General features: G+C 34.9%; 1 protein-coding gene across 1 annotated transcript in view; it reads right to left on the bottom strand.

Annotated features, from left to right (window-relative positions):
• LOC129945399 (uncharacterized) overlaps nucleotides 1–16,775 on the bottom strand; it is a 92,332-nt gene that overhangs the window by 12,015 nt on the left and 63,542 nt on the right. Inside the window, exons 4-6 of the mRNA XM_056055132.1 lie at nucleotides 2,754–4,605; nucleotides 170–410; nucleotides 18–101 (exon numbers count right to left, since the gene is read on the bottom strand). Coding sequence (XP_055911107.1) covers nucleotides 18–101; nucleotides 170–410; nucleotides 2,754–4,605 — 2,177 coding nt within the window. The remainder of the gene's footprint in view (nucleotides 1–17; nucleotides 102–169; nucleotides 411–2,753; nucleotides 4,606–16,775) is intronic.

The raw sequence follows: 16,775 nt of genomic DNA, 5'->3' as shown, positions 1-16,775 counted from the left end.
CTTCATTTTTAGATTACCTGCCAGACTTGTCCTTCATCGTTGTCAGGAGCTTGTTCATTTCCGTTTTGTTCTACTGTTGGTTTTGCAATCAATTTAATAACCTATTTTAAAACGTGTTTAAGCTTTATTGATTTTATTCATAGATATTTTTTTTTTAAATATATTATACCTCCAACATTTCATCGTTTAATTTGTTCAGAACATAGCCTAGGAATTCCTCGGCATCTTCTTGTCTTCCTTCAACATGCTCTTCGCGACTATCGTTCCACAATTTATAAATGGCAGTTGGTTCAAAAGCTGGATCACAATGCAATTCAGCGCCGATTTCATCTTTACCTTTGACTGGTTTCAATGGACGATTCAAACGCAATCCCGAGGGCAATGAGGAAAACTCGGATGCAAACTGCAACCTGAAATTTATTTCATATATTTTTTGTTTTAATGATGTTAGTATAAAATACTATTTTAAAGGTTTAACAACTATAAGTAGGTCTTAAATTGCTAGATTAACTTAAATTTTAGATCTTAGTATACAAACTTTTAAGTGAATAATCTACAATAGTTATATCATCTTATTTTCTATGTTAAAGATTAAACTAAAGATGTTTACTTTTCAACTAGGAAATAAATCATCAACTTATTTACTTCAACTCTCTAGAAAAGCTCTGAAAGAGAATCGTCCACCACGATGGACTAGAACAGTCCACCATTGGCTTCGGATTCAAATTCAATTTGTTCTGCCACAAGTGTAACGCTTTTTGCTCCAAAATTGAGAACAAACCGCTGACTAGCTTATGGGGCATCCAATTAAGAAATCATATTGAAAGCTAAGGGTTTAAGGTGTTCACTTTTCAACTAGGAAATAAATAAACGACTTATTTGCTTCAACTCTCTAGAAAAGTTCTGAAAGTGAATCGTCCTCCACGATGGGCTAGAACAGCCCATCATTGGTTTCGGACTCAAATTCAATTTGTTATTCCACAAGTGTAACGCTTTTTGCTCCAAAAATAAGACCAAACTGCTGACTAGCTTGTGGGCCATCCAATTTCGCAAACACACTAAATCTTGATCATGATATTGAAAATAACTAAAAGCTTAGAGTTTAAGGTGTTCACTTTTCAACTAGGAAATAAACAAACGACTTATTTACTTCAACTCTCTAGAAAAGCTCTGAAAGAGAATCGTCCACCACGATGGGCTAGAACAGTCCACCATTGGCTTCGGATTCAAATTCAATTTGGTCTGCCACAAGTGTAACGCTTTTTGCTCCAAAGTTGAGAGCAAACCGCTGACTAGCTTGCGGGGCGTCCAATTTCGAAATAACACTAAATTTTGATCATTTTAAAATTTAAAATAATTGTAGGCTTAAGATTAATTAAACATGTTTACTTTTCAACTAGGAAATAAATCATCAATTTATTTACTTCAACTCTCTAGAAAAGTTCTGAAAGAGAATCGTCCACCACGATGGGCTAGAACAGTCCACCATTGGCTTCGGATACAAACTCAATTTGTTCTTCCACAAGTGTAACGCTTTTTGCTCCAAAATTGAGAACAAACCGCTGACTAGCTTGTGGGACGTCCAATTTCCAAACACTAAATTTTTGGTCCTTTTGATATTGAAAATAATTATAGGCTTAAAATTAAACATGTTTACTTTTCAACTAGGAAATAAATCATCAACTTATTTACTTCAACTCTCTAGAAAAGCTCTGAAAGAGAATCGTCCACTACGATGGGCTAGAACAGTCCACCATTGGCTTCGGATTCAAATTCAATTTGTTCTTCCACAAGTGTAACGCTTTTTGCTCCAAAAACAAGAACAAACCGCTGACTAGCTTGTGGGATGTCCAATTAAGAAATAATATTGAAAGCTTAGAGTTTAAGGTGTTTACTTTTCAACTAGGAAATAAATCATCAACTTATTTACTTCAACTCTCTAGAAAAGCTCTGAAAGAGAATCGTCCACCACGATGGACTAGAACAGTCCACCATTGGCTTCGAATTCAAATTCAATTTGTTCTGCCACAAGTGTAACGCTTTTTGCTCCAAAAATAAGAACAAACCGCTGACTAGCTTGTGGGGCATTCAATTTCGAAATCACACTAAATTTTGATCATGATATTGAAAATAACTAAAAGCTTAGAGTTTAAGGTGTTCACTTTTCAACTAGGAAATAAATCATCAACTTATTTACTTCAACTCTCTAGAAAAGATCTGAAAGAGAATCGTCCACCACGATGGACTAGAACAGTCCACCATTGGCTTCGAATTCAAATTCAATTTTTTCTGCCACAAGTGTAACGCTTTTTGCTCCAAAAACAAGAACAAACCGCTGACTAGCTTGTGGGATGTCCAATTAAGAAATCATATTAAAAGCCTAGAGTTTAATGTGTTTACTTTTCAACTATGAAATAAATAATCAAGTTATTTACTTCAACTCTAGAAAAGTTCTGAAAGTGAATCGTCATCCACGATGGGCTAGAACAGTCCATCATTGGTTTCGGATTTAAATTCAATTTGTTCTTCCACAAGTGTAACGCTTTTTGCTCCAAAGCTGAGAGCAAACCGCTGACTAGCTTGTGAATTGATAAAATATTTTTTTACACTCCTGCCTAACATATGACTTATTTTCCTAAATTGAAAGCTTAAAACTTAAACTTAAGATGCTCTTTTTTAACTTAGAAATATTTTTACCGTTTAAAAATGTTTTAATTGTATTTAAAAAAAACATAAAATAAAATAATACTTACATTGCATTTATTGTGGGTGTATTAACTTCAGTACTGAGTGCAACCAATTGTTTGGGAATCGACTTGATCAAGTTATAGAATGGTGCACATCCCATTAGGGCTTGTAGAATGGAGTTGATGTAACAATAGTTTGAGGGGTTCGTTAAACCTCTTGGCCTCAAACTTGCCGGCGAGAAGTCTGTTTTCGATTTTGTCAGCAAATCAGCAAACTTATAAGACCATTCGTCGATGTTGCTGTTTTGTGCCGCCGTCGACAGAAGAGTCTCTGGAGACACTTTTTGTTTCGATGTTCCCATTTGGTTGATGTTGTTGTTCATAGTTGGTGGTGGAAGATTCTGAGCTGAAGCTGCCGAATAAGACAAAGCACCAGGAGTGACAACAGGTGGAGTTGGGGTAACTGGAGTTAATCCCTCGTATGGTGCAACCTTAGCAATTGGTTTCTTTGATGAGAATGGTGGTGGTAATGCAGGAGCTGGATTTACCGAGCTTGATGCCAGCGATGTCGTGAAGTTAGTAGTGTTTGAGCTGACGAATAAACTTGCCCACGATTGAGAAGATGACGAACTGCCAGCGGTTGTTGCATTCGCTGAAATTGGAGGGGCTAAGTTAAGAACTTCGGTCTTCTTAATTTGTTGTTGTTGAATTGTTGTGGATTTTGAGTCAGTGGCCGAGTTTTGTTGGAATTGTTGTGGAACTACAGAACTAGCGATTGAGGTAGTCGATACCGAGGTTTTGTTTTCCATTGTTCCTGGGCCATTGTATTTTCTTTCGGTTGGAGGAACATTTACTTGTTGAGGTGGTGGCGCGGTTGTCATCAAATTATTGATGTTGGAGCTTGCAACAGGTGACGATGGAGTCTTCATTGTACCATAATTCTTCACTTGCGGTTGTTGATGATGGGTGTTGTTTGAGGTGTTGTACGACGATGACGGCTTCGAATGATGATTGAACGGTTTGTGTGTGGATGCTGGTGTGGCAGTTACCGCTACAGATGCGGTACTCTTTTTCGTATGGGAGTTCGTCCAGGACATTGTTTTGTTAACCATTGGCGCCGCCGTTGGCAGTTGTTGGACTGACGAGTCGTTATTATGGACAGTTGCGTTGCTGTTTGTAGGCACAGATGGATTTTGTTGTTGTTGTTGTTGTTGGTTGCTATTGCGGTGGTGTTGATATTGCTGGTGTTGTTGATGTTGCTGATGTTGATGATGATGCTGATGGTGTTGCTGTTGGTGCTGCTGCTGTTGTTGATGTTGGTGAGCCTGCTGTTGTTGGTGTTGCGATTGATGTGAATCATCAATGTGAGTATTATAATGCGAATTGTTAATATGATCCTTTTGTTGATTTCTTGCATTTGAAACATGTTGCGAAGCGCTATTTGGCACGTTTTGATTAATATCCCGCATATTTTCTTTTGTGACGGTGTTTTGGTTTGTACTTGGAACATATTGTTGAATATGCTGCTGTTGCTGTGGTGGAGGATGATGGTGATGAGCTTTTTGATAATTAATTGGTGGAGGTTGCTGCACAATTTGTTGCTGTTCCTGTTGATGCTGCTGTTGAATGTGCTGTTGTTGTTGCATTTGTTGTTGTTGAAGATGTTGTTGATGCTGTTGTTGTTGATGTTGTTGTTGGTGCTGTTGTTGTTGCTGATGTTGCTGCTGCTGTTGTTGTGGTTGCTGCTGCGGTGGCTGTTGGTGCTGATGATGATGGTGTGGATGCTGAGGCTGAAGTTGTTGCTGCATTTGCTGGTGTTGGGGAGGTGCAACTTCGATACATTGCTCAGGAATTTCTGCTTCGAGGCCAATTTCGTTGGTATTTGGCACATGTTGTTCGTGAAGAGAATGATCAGATCCTGCAATACAAAAAAAAAAAACAAATTAAATTAGTTTGGTTAAACAAAGTGATCAAAATTAAATTGAATTGTGTGTCTCAATGTTTTTTTATTACAATCATACGGTATCTCAGTTGTTTTTCATTGTCAATTAAGGTCGAATACGTTTATGTATTGTATTATAATTTCGAAATTTTTTCTGCGGAAATATTCAATTTAACATATTCAAAACAATTTTTTAGGCAACAAGTCAATTTAGATAAATGGTCGGCGCGGCTTGGCGGCGTCTTTCTTATGTACGAGAGCACCACCATAGCACCATCAGTTTCAATGTTAATTTCATGGGAATTAGCAACACATAATAATAGTTCTGATGGAACTGACAACTAAGGTTAATTACCAGGTCAAGAATGAGTCGTGATATAATTATGTAACATAAGTGAGTCTTAAAAGTAAAAGACTACATTTCATCAGAAATTTAGCAAAAAGTGGAAAATTGTTCATATACATTTCTGTTGGAGTAATAATAAGGTCACTGAACCATTTTCAGATGATTAATTTTATATCTGGGGTGTTGAAATGACCAACTATCTATATTTCCGTTAAAAATGAAACTAAAAACAAATTGAGTAAAAGCTTCTGATAATTATGTCCAATGCTTTATTATTATTTCAATAAGCCTAAGCCTCTGTCTGTTTGTGAAATTATAGTATTTAAAGGCGTATATGAATACAAATATGAATAAGAAAATGATAACAAATTCGTTGCTTAATTGAGCTTAATTAATAAAAGCAACAACACACAGCATCCCATAATAATTTTTTGTTGATGTAGATAAAACTTTTATCAAAACAAAAGGAATATTACTTTCTTTTTTAATTCAATCGAAACTTGTCCAAAAAAAATTCAACTGGGACATCTAAAAAACTAGAACTTGTTGAAGATAATAATCGTTAAAAGATTCAAAAACTAATTACGATTGAAATTAATATTTTATTGATGGAGGCCAAATGAATCAATTTATTTAACAAACTGATAAGACAAGCTATAAGCTATTTAGTTTGAGTCTTTTTTATTTTCATCAATATCCTGACGCCTATTTTGCGCTTAATCAATAAGATAATACTTTTATTTTAATCTTATCTTATTTAGTTAAGCAGTAGTGTACTTAAACAATTCAAAACTTATTATTATAAAATCTATTAAGAGAATTTCAAATCAATAAGTGGCACATGTTCGTTGGATTTGCCATATATAGATTAGATTAATCGCATGGCTAAGTAAATAATTTGTATTAACTTACATTATTTTTATTTAAAAAAAAAGAAAAACAAAACACAAGACACAAGACACAAACTCCAAAGATTTTTCTTGAGAATTTTTCTTATCAAATTTGCAACAATGGATGGCCTAGTAGTTTAGTTTACATTTCCTTAATGACAAGCGGCGGATTGTGTTTATTTTTATATAAATGGCTGAAGTTAATTTATGGGTTTTCTACAAATAAATTTTAAAAGTTACTATTTGTTTAAATTTTGTATGAAATCAGACATAAAGTTATCTGAAATCATTTGAAGGTTCTGATATGAAAATATAATGCATTACCCTGAGTATGATATCTTTAGCAATACCCTGAGATATTTTTTGAACGAAGATAAGGCATATTTGAGTTTCTAGATATTACTTTATGGAAATAATGCAATTTGCAAATATTGAGTAAAGTGTAATGGGGCACTTTCCACACAAATGTAGTTTCGTATCATAATAATGATGGGATAGCTTATTTTCTTACCTACAGCTACGGTTAAAATTATTATAAAAAATACCTAGTTGTTGGTAATCATGACTTTTACACTTGTTTAAGGCAACATTTCTTAAGTTTTAATGTTTAACTTGAATGGTAAACATTTGTAAATGTTTCTTTATTTGTGTTTTTGGCCAATCTTAAGCTGTTCTAAAACCTACCTTGAGGCACTCTGTTTTTTTCCTGGCTTTGTTTGTCTCACCAGAATCTTGTAGAAGAATCTATGTATCTCCACTGAAAATAGTATTTTTAAACATTTTTTCAAACCCTCTCCCACATCTCTATGGTACAACTTAACCTTTTTCACATTCATTCCAAAAAACGTCGGTAGGGGAAACTATGAAGTATGAAGACTTTCAATAAAACCATTACAAAAGCGTAGTGATTATACTTGGATACTTACAACAACAGAATAAATGGATGTTTTGAGCAACTAGGCCTTAACGTTTCCGAACAGAATTTATGGTACAAAAAATACTTATTTTTAATTAATTAATTTAACCCTATCAAAGAGCTCCTCACAACAAGTCGCCGATCACGAATAAATATCACATCATAGGCTCCGACCAAAAACAAAAAAGCATACACAGAAACCCTATTTCCGGAGTTTCAAAATCAGCTGATTTAAGCCAAAATATGAGACATTTTGATTTAATAATACTAATCTGTTGCAATCTTTGTAATAAGTTTAAAAAAAAAGTACGTAAGGAAGACGAAAATGTGAGATATTTTGATTTAATTGTTTTAAGCCGTTAAACACGGATTACTAAGCTGTTCCAATCTTTGTAATAAATAAAAAAAAAAGTACGTTAGGAAGACGAACATTAAAAACATGTTTTAATATTTGGAGATTGGTTTTTGTATTTTTTGTATCTTTTAAAAGGCTTGAAGAAACATATGATTGACATTTGATGACATCTAAACATCGGCAAGGTAGTCCCATTCAGAATGTTCATTGTGTTCTCGGAAGAATTTGCGTCTCCAAAAGATCGAAGGAAGTCAGTGAGTCTTATAACACTTCTCCTTTAATGCTGCTAAAAGAATGCATTTTATATATTCCGCCATCTTATTTAGCTTTAGGAGTTCTTATAAAGTGGCCCGGAGCTATTTACCTCCGTTTTTACTTGATCAATTTCAGGTTTTTCTTAAAACATTTTCAAAAGCCCTTGACACTGATTTTTATTTGTAATTACTTTATTTTTCGTTCAAAAATATAAACACTTTGGAATAGGTTAGGTTAGGTTGGAGTGGCTGTCCAGATGTCATTGACACACGTAGACCTCAAGGGTCCATTGTGATACCACATATGAGGTTACTCATGGGAGAGTAATGAATTTAAACAAACCATTTTGTACTCTTAATAAAGTTAGAGAGACGTTTTGTGTCAATCGTTGCCAGTTCACTGGTGTTATCGAAGAAGGGATTACCGAGAAAGTAATTCCTTCTAATGGAGAGTGCTGGACATGTACATAGAAGGTGTTGGACTGTTTCCTCTTCCTCCTCGTCCATGCAGCTTCTACAGAAGTCATTTGTGTAGACCCCTAGCCTCAGAGCATGTCTACCTATGAGGCAGTGTCCCGTTATTACTCCAATTATAGAGCTTATACTTTGTCTGCTCAGTGATATCAAGCCTTTTGACCGTTTTAAGTCAATAGTGCTTCTTTAATCGCCATTACTTCTGCCTGGAATACACTACATTGATTGGGAAGTCTATAGGATAGACTGAGATTCAGTTGTTCTGAAAAGATACCACTTCCAACTCCGTGATCGGTCTTTGAACCGTCAGTATAGAAGTGTACCGCATCGTCTTCCAGGGGTCCCTCTTCTTCCCAGGAGGATCTTGAACGGATGGACACATGGAATCTTTTACCAAATACCATTTTTGGGGTGGTATCGTCTAAGCGATCTGGGATAGATCTAAAATAGTCTAGAATAGTAATATGTGCAGTATTGTTACTGGTCCATTGAGAGATGGCTCTAAGCCTTACACATGAGTTGGCAGCCACCTTTTTAGAGAAGATGTCAAGTGGTGTTAGGTTTAAAAGCACTTCCAGTGCTGCGGTTGGTGTTGTGCGAAGTGCTCCTGTGATGCACATACCTGCTGACCGCTGGACTTTAATGAGCTTATTTAGATTTACCATCTTGTCCAGTGCGGTCGACCATACGACGGCTCCATAAATGAGTATCGGCCTGATTACCGAAGTGTATAGCCAGTGGGTTATTTTTGGGGAGAAGCCCCATTTTGATCATATGGCCTTTTTACAAGTAAAAAGCGCTATAGTAGCCTTTTTGACTCTTTCATCAATATTTGCCTTCCAATTTAGTTTTTTGTCTAAAATGAGGCCCAAATATTTAGCTTGATCGGAAAAGCTTAATGGTGTTACTCTAATCTTGGGTGGGCTAATCTGAGGAATTTTATATCTTCTCGAAAAGAGCATTAATTCTGTTTTGTGTGGGTTGACGTCCAATCCACAATGCTTAGCCCATTTAGTTAGCCTGTTTAGGGCATTTTGTAGGAGTTCCGAGAGAACTTGGGAGTCCTTCCCAGATACGGATACGCAACGTCGTCAGCATAGGCAATCATCTTAAAACCCTCTGCTTCCAATGCTGTAAGTAGGTCGTTTACTAACATGTTCCATAAAAGAGGCGAAAGGACTCCATCTGGTGTTAGTAAAACTTCTCATGTTAGAAATTATTGTCCTGCTTTTGAGCATGAGACTTATAAGATCTATGAGTGACTTCTCTAATTTCAGCTTATTTATTGCTGTTGTGATCGCCTGGTAACTGACGTTGTTGAAAGCTCCTTCAATATCTAGGAACGCTACCTGCTTATATTCTTTGTATTCGAGGGAATGTTCAATAGTACGTAACAGCGAGTGAAGTGCTGATTCTACTGATTTTCCCTTAGAGTAAGCATGTTGAGCTGTGGAAATGAGACATGGTTTTAAATTATGTCTGATATAAATTTCAATCAATCTTTCCAAGGTTTTAAGAAGGAAGGATGATAGGCTGATTGGTCGTAGATCTTTAGGGTTAACGTGTGAGGGTTTCCCTGCTTTGGGAATGAAGACTACTTTTGCCATTCTCCCGGCTTTGGGAATATATCTCAACCTTACACAGCTTGTCAGAATGATTTCAAATGGTGGAATAATCATGTCATTTTTTGTAGTTCGGCCGGAATGATTCCGTCTGGTCCTGGAGATTAATATGGATCAAAGTTGTCTATGGCCCATTGTAGTTTTTCCCGCGTTATTCGATCAACTAAATCGCTTGTATAAGCTAAAGACTCTGATGTTAAGTCATTGATTATGTTAGAGCTACCTGGAAAGTGGGTGTCTAATAACAGATTAAGAGATTCTTCATGTGATAGTCCACGTGCCTGCTTCTGTCTTTAAAGCACTGGGTATTGTTGGACTTTTTGAGAGAATTTTCCTGAGTCTTGAGGCTTCTGAAGTATTTTCTATTTTACCACAAAAATTTCTCCAAGAATACCTCTTACTCTTTCTTAATTCTTTTTTATATTGCTTTAGAGCTTGTTTGTATAAGTCCCAGTCAGAAGGAGATCTAGTGTACTTAGATCTGTTGAAAAGTTTGCGACAGCTCTTTCTGAATGGTTCTAGTTCTTTACGCCACCAATAAGGTTTCTTTTTACCCTTTAAAATGGTTATAGGGCATGAAGATCTCATTGATTCATTTAAGGCTTCGGTGAGATGATTTACAGAAAGGTCATCTTTACTGGAGGAGCTTTTAAGAAGTTTGTGATTTAGCAGTTGTGCTAGTTAGTATTCCGGTGATTTTGAATTCCCGTAGATGTATTTGCTACATCTTTGAGCTCAAACTAAATGAATTTGTGGTCAGAGAATGAATTCTCTTTTGAGACATGCCAGTTTGAAATCATATTGTGGATCGAGTCAGAGGTAAGTGTAATATCAAGTATTTTGGCATAAAAACAATAATAAAATTTCATGAGATCCGAATTAAGTAGATTTTAAGACACTTAACCAATGATACTTTTTTTAGGAGTTCGTACTACCTGTAATAAGGCTGATTAATTCTCCTTAATTTTGTATAATGGAGCTAACTACAAAGTTGCATATTTCTTCATGAATTATTTATTTTTGTTCTCCTTATTCTTTTGCTAAATTAGAATACTGCTTCAGAACATAAATTTTGTTCCTGAAATAAGAGCTTCGATAACATTACAATACATTTAAATTTAATACAATACATTCTGCGGAAAAGCCATCTAAAGACCATATTTTTTTAGATAACGAAAATTGGACACACGGTCACCTAAGAGAAGTAACCATATACTGACATCTCTCAGTTTAAACAGTAGTCCTATGATCTTGGGTTTGAATTGTGAGAAGCGTGAAGACGACAAAAAAACATTTTTGAAGCCATTCCAAATGTATTAATTTTTGTTTCAACACTTTTAAGTGAACCCTCCCCCCTCTCCCCTAATGACATCATAATTTATTATATATTCAACGTGTTCTTATTTGACACGAGGGAGCATACAAATTTATCAACGATAAAAGGAAAGGGCATTTGATATGATGCGACAAAATGTCACTTATAAACATTACTGAAAACATTTTTCTTCTATTTTCAAGTGACTAAATTCCAAGAAGTTTACATCTAGTCGAGTACGACGACGGGATTTCGATGTTCCCACCTAATTTCTGAATTATAAACCTTGTAATTTTTTTATCTTTTCAATTCTATTTGAATAAATATTGTAGAAAGGATTCCAAATCACAAAACAGTATTCTAAGTGTGATCTAACAAAGGAGTTAAATAGAAAATTAAGGCCAAAACGATCCTTGAATTCTGTAGACTAATCCGCATAGACTTGGAATTGCACCTTCTATGGAGACTATGAGTTTAAACTAACGTTCTGCAGAAGATACCCTAAATAAATAGGCTTTAGGATTTTCCTATAAAATTTGCACTGGTTTCAATAGATTTGCATGACACAAGAAGAAAAATTCTTGCAAAACTTCAGTCTACTTTCGCTCTCACTTATAAATGTGTCTTTATTGAGCAGTTCCAAAATGATGTCTAGATCTATTTTGAGGCACTGTTTTGGCTACACCTATTGGAATGTCCCATATTTAAAGAAAACTTGGATATAATTTCAAAATCTATCCCAAAAATCAAATTTTTAACAAAACTTTGACTTTTTTGAAGAAAGAAGACTATAGTAAAAGATTTTTCTCCATTCAATTCTTAATTGTTTAGTTGGGCAACATTTCAACCGTTTATATTCATAGGAAGTTGCTTTACTTAAGTGATAAAAATAGTTACTCCCAAAAGTATAAATTGTTGTGTATCTTTTTAAACACAAATATAAGAAGAATCAAAACTTATGTGTCTTTAAATTTTCCTCAAACTAAAAACATGGGAAACTGTATAGGCTACTTATCAATCCAAAATGTTCAACTCATTCATAGTTGCTAATTCATCAATTTTCAATATCATGTTCAACAACAGCAATGCAGTATTGCAATGAAAATTTTTAAATTAAATTCAATCACGTTTTCTCCCCAACACGCTAGGCCAGAGTAGTTTCAACGAATTTTCATAGCTTTTGTTGTCTATTTAAGCGAAAGATAGTATATTTTTTAGTTCCGACATCTACTATCTAAACAGTTTATCACTTCAAAAATTATATTAATTTAATAACAATCAATGCATTCTAATTAATATCGTTCTTATGATACTTAACAACAACTCTTGAAGTGATGAAGTGCTAAAATTATTCATTAGCGTCCAAGTGGGGCTCTTACGTTTGTTTGGATGATAATAATAATTGAAATATCAAGTATCTGATTACAAAAAATATTTGTATCAAGAACAAACAAAAAAATAGATGCATTTAAATAAATTAAACGGCAACACTTGCCAAGATTTGCAAACTGTATGTCGATTGGATTCTGTCATAACCATCAATATGAATGCAGGCGCAGGGTATAATGAACCAAACTAAGTAAAACAATACAAAACACATTGACACGATAAATTACATTGCGTCAAAATTCCTATTTTACTTGTTCGTTCGTTCCTACACAATAAAAGCATTTGCTAGAATAAACAATTATCCAAAAGCTCTTCCTAATTTATTTTTACATTTTGTAGATATTGTATCTTTGTTCTTTGAAGGGTGTTTTTTTCCTTGTATTTATTTTACAAAATCAGCTGAGTAGAATTCCCCTATTTTTTGACTCTCACTCTCATTGTTCGAGACGAGTACACTGTCGGTACACTGACTGTATAACCCTTAGAGAGTTCTATTTTATAATTGTAGTTGGATAAGTTCTTTTTTTTTTTTTTTGTACTATCACAAAAGTGGAGAAATATCTCAACTCAATAATGTATGAGAGTGTAAAAGTTTTGAAAATTTCTTTTCGATGACAAGACGCGTCGATGGGGACGAGCGTCAAACGACGACGAAGCAGGCAGTCAGGTATAATAGTTTTAATTTAGCTTTTATAATGAGCTTTGTTTTGCTCTGATGCACTTTTGTGTTTGCACAAGACACACTCGTGTAGAGTGAGAGCAAACAATTTTATAGAGTCAGCTAAAATTCAAGCTGTCTAATTAGCAACTATGAAGAAACTTTAAAAAATAAATACATATTCACATATCTATTTACCTAAATATAAAATATATACAATAGTAAATTGTGTTGCTAGGCAGACAGTTGATGTCAGACTTAAAGGGAGGTGTGGCAGTAGGCGTGTGGGAAAGATTTATTTCATTTGTTTGTATCTTCATTTTTAAATTTTTATTACATTTTAATAACAAAGTAATGAAGTAGAAAAATTACGTTACTTGAAGAAAATATTGTTATTTATCTTTCACACTCTGTCAAGAATTAATTACTTTTTTTTTCAAAGCTGGTTAACATGTTTATTTTTATAATTTTGTTTACAGGAATTGAATTCTTGAGAATCATGAGATTAAGATTTCTCATTTCGCTTTAACTAAACTATTTTTAATTATAGACTGATTGACAGAAAAGTGCATCAAGACTATTTCCGGAAAGTTGCACACCTATGATTTTATATTACAAATAAAGTCTGAAATTTGACCAAGCTAGTCTTGATGTCTCTTTTTGTTTATAATTTGACATTTAAGAACGTCAACAGTTGTCGACATTTCTATTCATTAAGTTTTCGCACTGCATGATGAATCGTTGAACACCAGAATGAAGCTTCAACAATGTAGAAATTTACCGGCTAAGAGCATTTCGTCCATTTTATTTTGTTTTTATGAATAAGCTCATTTCTGGTTAAACAGATTCGTCAATAAGAAAAATGTTCGTGCATGGAGCGAAGACAATCGAATAAGTCATAAACAGTATTACATCAATTAAAATTAATTGTTTGTTATTTCTCCATTTCTTTCGAAATGAAGAAGGATCTGCAATCGACCACTGCTGACCGATGTTTTGTTTACAAACATTTATCAGCGAAACATCGAAAACATTTGGTTTCAAAAAGACGGCGCAACTTGTCATTAAACGCACTAAACCATCAATTCATTGCTAAATCAATTTGGTGACTTTATTTCCAGAAGTAGTCCCGTTTTATCGGGCACATACTTGTTGCGACTTAATGTCTATCGATTATTTTTTATGAGGCTATGTTAAGTCATCTGCTTATGAGGTCAAGTTAGCAATTCTTGAAACATTGGAAACCAATGTTCAATCCATCATTTTTGCCATATTGTAACATTTTTTGGAAAAAAGTTGTGAAAAATTTGACTCATCAAATGGAGTAGTAACTTATATGCGTGGTGGATATAAGCCGGATATCACATTCAATTATTCCAACAATACTTATGTCCATCTTTTAATATTATTTATAGTTCTCAAGCTCTTTAAAATGACAACCCAGGAAAGTACGTAACTTCTAAACTATTGATATTATCTAATTTTGTTATTTTTGTTCTTGACATAGTTCCAATTTTTTGTTTTATAGTGTACCTTTTTCCAAAAACTCTAGAAATTCGTTGGATGTTATACAAAGAATTTTAAAGTGCTTTAATAGGACTCGGAGAATAAGAACCTGGGGAGTCATTCCGTAATTTTCAAAACGATTATCATTAACGATATCGTCAATAATTTGCTTCACGTAACTTTGTTTTTTCGTCTCATCTATCGTTTTCAGTATAAGATAACAGAAATGTCAAAATAAACTCAACGAACGATAACGCTTGTTCGATAACTTAAAAATGTTATTAAACTTGGTTTTTGTCTATGGGAAGTTGTGAAGTTGTTTGTATCAAACTTACCAACTATTTTGTGGACTTTATTGTTACTGTTGCCGTTTTTATTTTTTGCTGCCGACGATATAACTATGATTTCAATATCTAAGTTATTTATGTCTGATATTATTGAAATTATAAAGACCTCTTTTGAAAAACTTTGAACAGAACTTTAATTTGACAATAATCGTTTTACGGAATGACTCCCCTGTTCTTTTAAAAATTCTCAACTATTCGTCATTATCTTGGAAGATATAATTGAAATCAGAGTTGGAAAACAATAATTACTTTTCGTAGTTAATTTCAACTTTCATTTACAATTACAAATACAGGGTTGGGCATAAAAACCTGACACATTTTAAGGACCCCTGGCTCCGCGACATATTCGTGGTTACGAGAACAGAAAGTAGAGGGTTAAAGGTTTTTTTTTTTTGTTGTTGTTCAGTGTCAACATGGAGAAGTGGACTGCTCCGCAGCGTGCGTTCGTTTGCGAGCGATATTTCATTACAAACTTTTACATTGCTGTTATTAGTGAATTTCGTAAAAATTACGAATTAAATCCTGGTGATCCCGTCGCGTCGCGGAATACGGTTAAGCTATGGGTTATAAACTTTCGGGAAACAGCCCGGGCTGATAAAAAAAAACAACCGAGCGTTCGGTCACGGTGCGTACACCAGAAAACGTTGATCGAGTTAGAAGTGCTTTACAGAAAAGTTCCCTCCGTTCGGCCGTAAAACATTCTCAAGCGTTGAAAATTTCTCTCCGATCTTTCAATAGGATGTTGAAAGCAATGCACTTTCATCCATAGAAGATTTTTATCGCACAAGAACTCTCACCGACCGATTATGCGGCAAGGTTACAGTTTGCTAGGCAAATGACATCGAAGTTAGCCAGCAAAGAAATTGCACGTGAGTTCCTAATGATTAGCGATGAGGCGAATTTTTATTTGAATGAAACTGTTAATAAACAGAATTGTCTTTATTACGATGTTGAAAATCCGCAGAACAACGTCCCGAAATGCCCTCCGGTGCGGAGTTGCAGTGTGGGGGATAGTTGGCCCCTACTTCTTCACCGAAACCGTGAATACAGAGCGCTATGTCGAGATGCTACGACCGTTTTTGGTACCACAGTTAAAGCGGAGACATAAATTGAATCGTACTTTTTTCCAACGAGATGGTGCCACCTGCCATACCTCACGAGTTACGTTGGAATTCCTATGCAAGCACTTCGGCGACCGTTTAATCTCTCACAGCACTGAGTTTCAGTGGCCGGCGCGTTCGCCAGATTTATCTGTCTTTGAATTATTTTTTGTGGGGTTATCTGAAGCAACGTGTCTACATCAATAAATTACGCACTTTGGACCAACTTAGGACAAATATTGGGACCGAAATCGAGAATATATCGCTGGCAATTTTGCAAAGTTTTCAAAAATTTCGAAAAACGGCTCGAAAATTGTATTGAACGAAATGGTCATCATTAGAATGATGTGATTTTTAAAAAATAAAGATTAAAAACCATCAACTATTTACTTTTATTTGCTTCAAACCCGACCTCGTAATGTTTTGATGCGGCTGAGCTAGGAGTCCTTAAAATGTGTCAGGTTTTTATGCCCACCCATTCAGTTAGTAATTAACTTTTTTCCATTACACAATTACTCGTAGTTGTAAATGACAATATAAATTTAAATTACTTGTAATTGCAAAAATATACATTTTAATTACTTGTAATTGTAATTGAAAAAATGCAATTCATAACTACATGTAATTGGAAATCGTAATGAGTTTATAAGGTTAGAAGGCACTTTTAAATTACATGCAAGGTAATTGATTTCTTGTCCTCTCCAATCGCGAATGCACCCTCTACAAAAGTCGTGGACAGTCCATCCTTAATGGAGACTGAGGACGACCTTAACATGATCCTTCTGAGCGAGGACGAACTCTTGGGTTCATCCTCAGACACAGAGGATCAAAACAAAACCGTGGTGGAGGTTGATCTGCCTAATTGTAGCCAAAATGCTGCAGTTAGTACAGATTAATCTCCAACACTCCATAAAGGCCTCGGCCTCACTTCTTCTCCGTCTGGCGACTAACGGGGAAGATATTGTCCTGATCCA

Source organism: Eupeodes corollae, chromosome 2 (assembly GCF_945859685.1).
Source record: "Eupeodes corollae chromosome 2, idEupCoro1.1, whole genome shotgun sequence".
In the NCBI taxonomy this organism is placed as follows: domain Eukaryota; kingdom Metazoa; phylum Arthropoda; class Insecta; order Diptera; family Syrphidae; genus Eupeodes; species Eupeodes corollae.
This window is presented reverse-complemented; position numbering and strand designations above follow the sequence as displayed.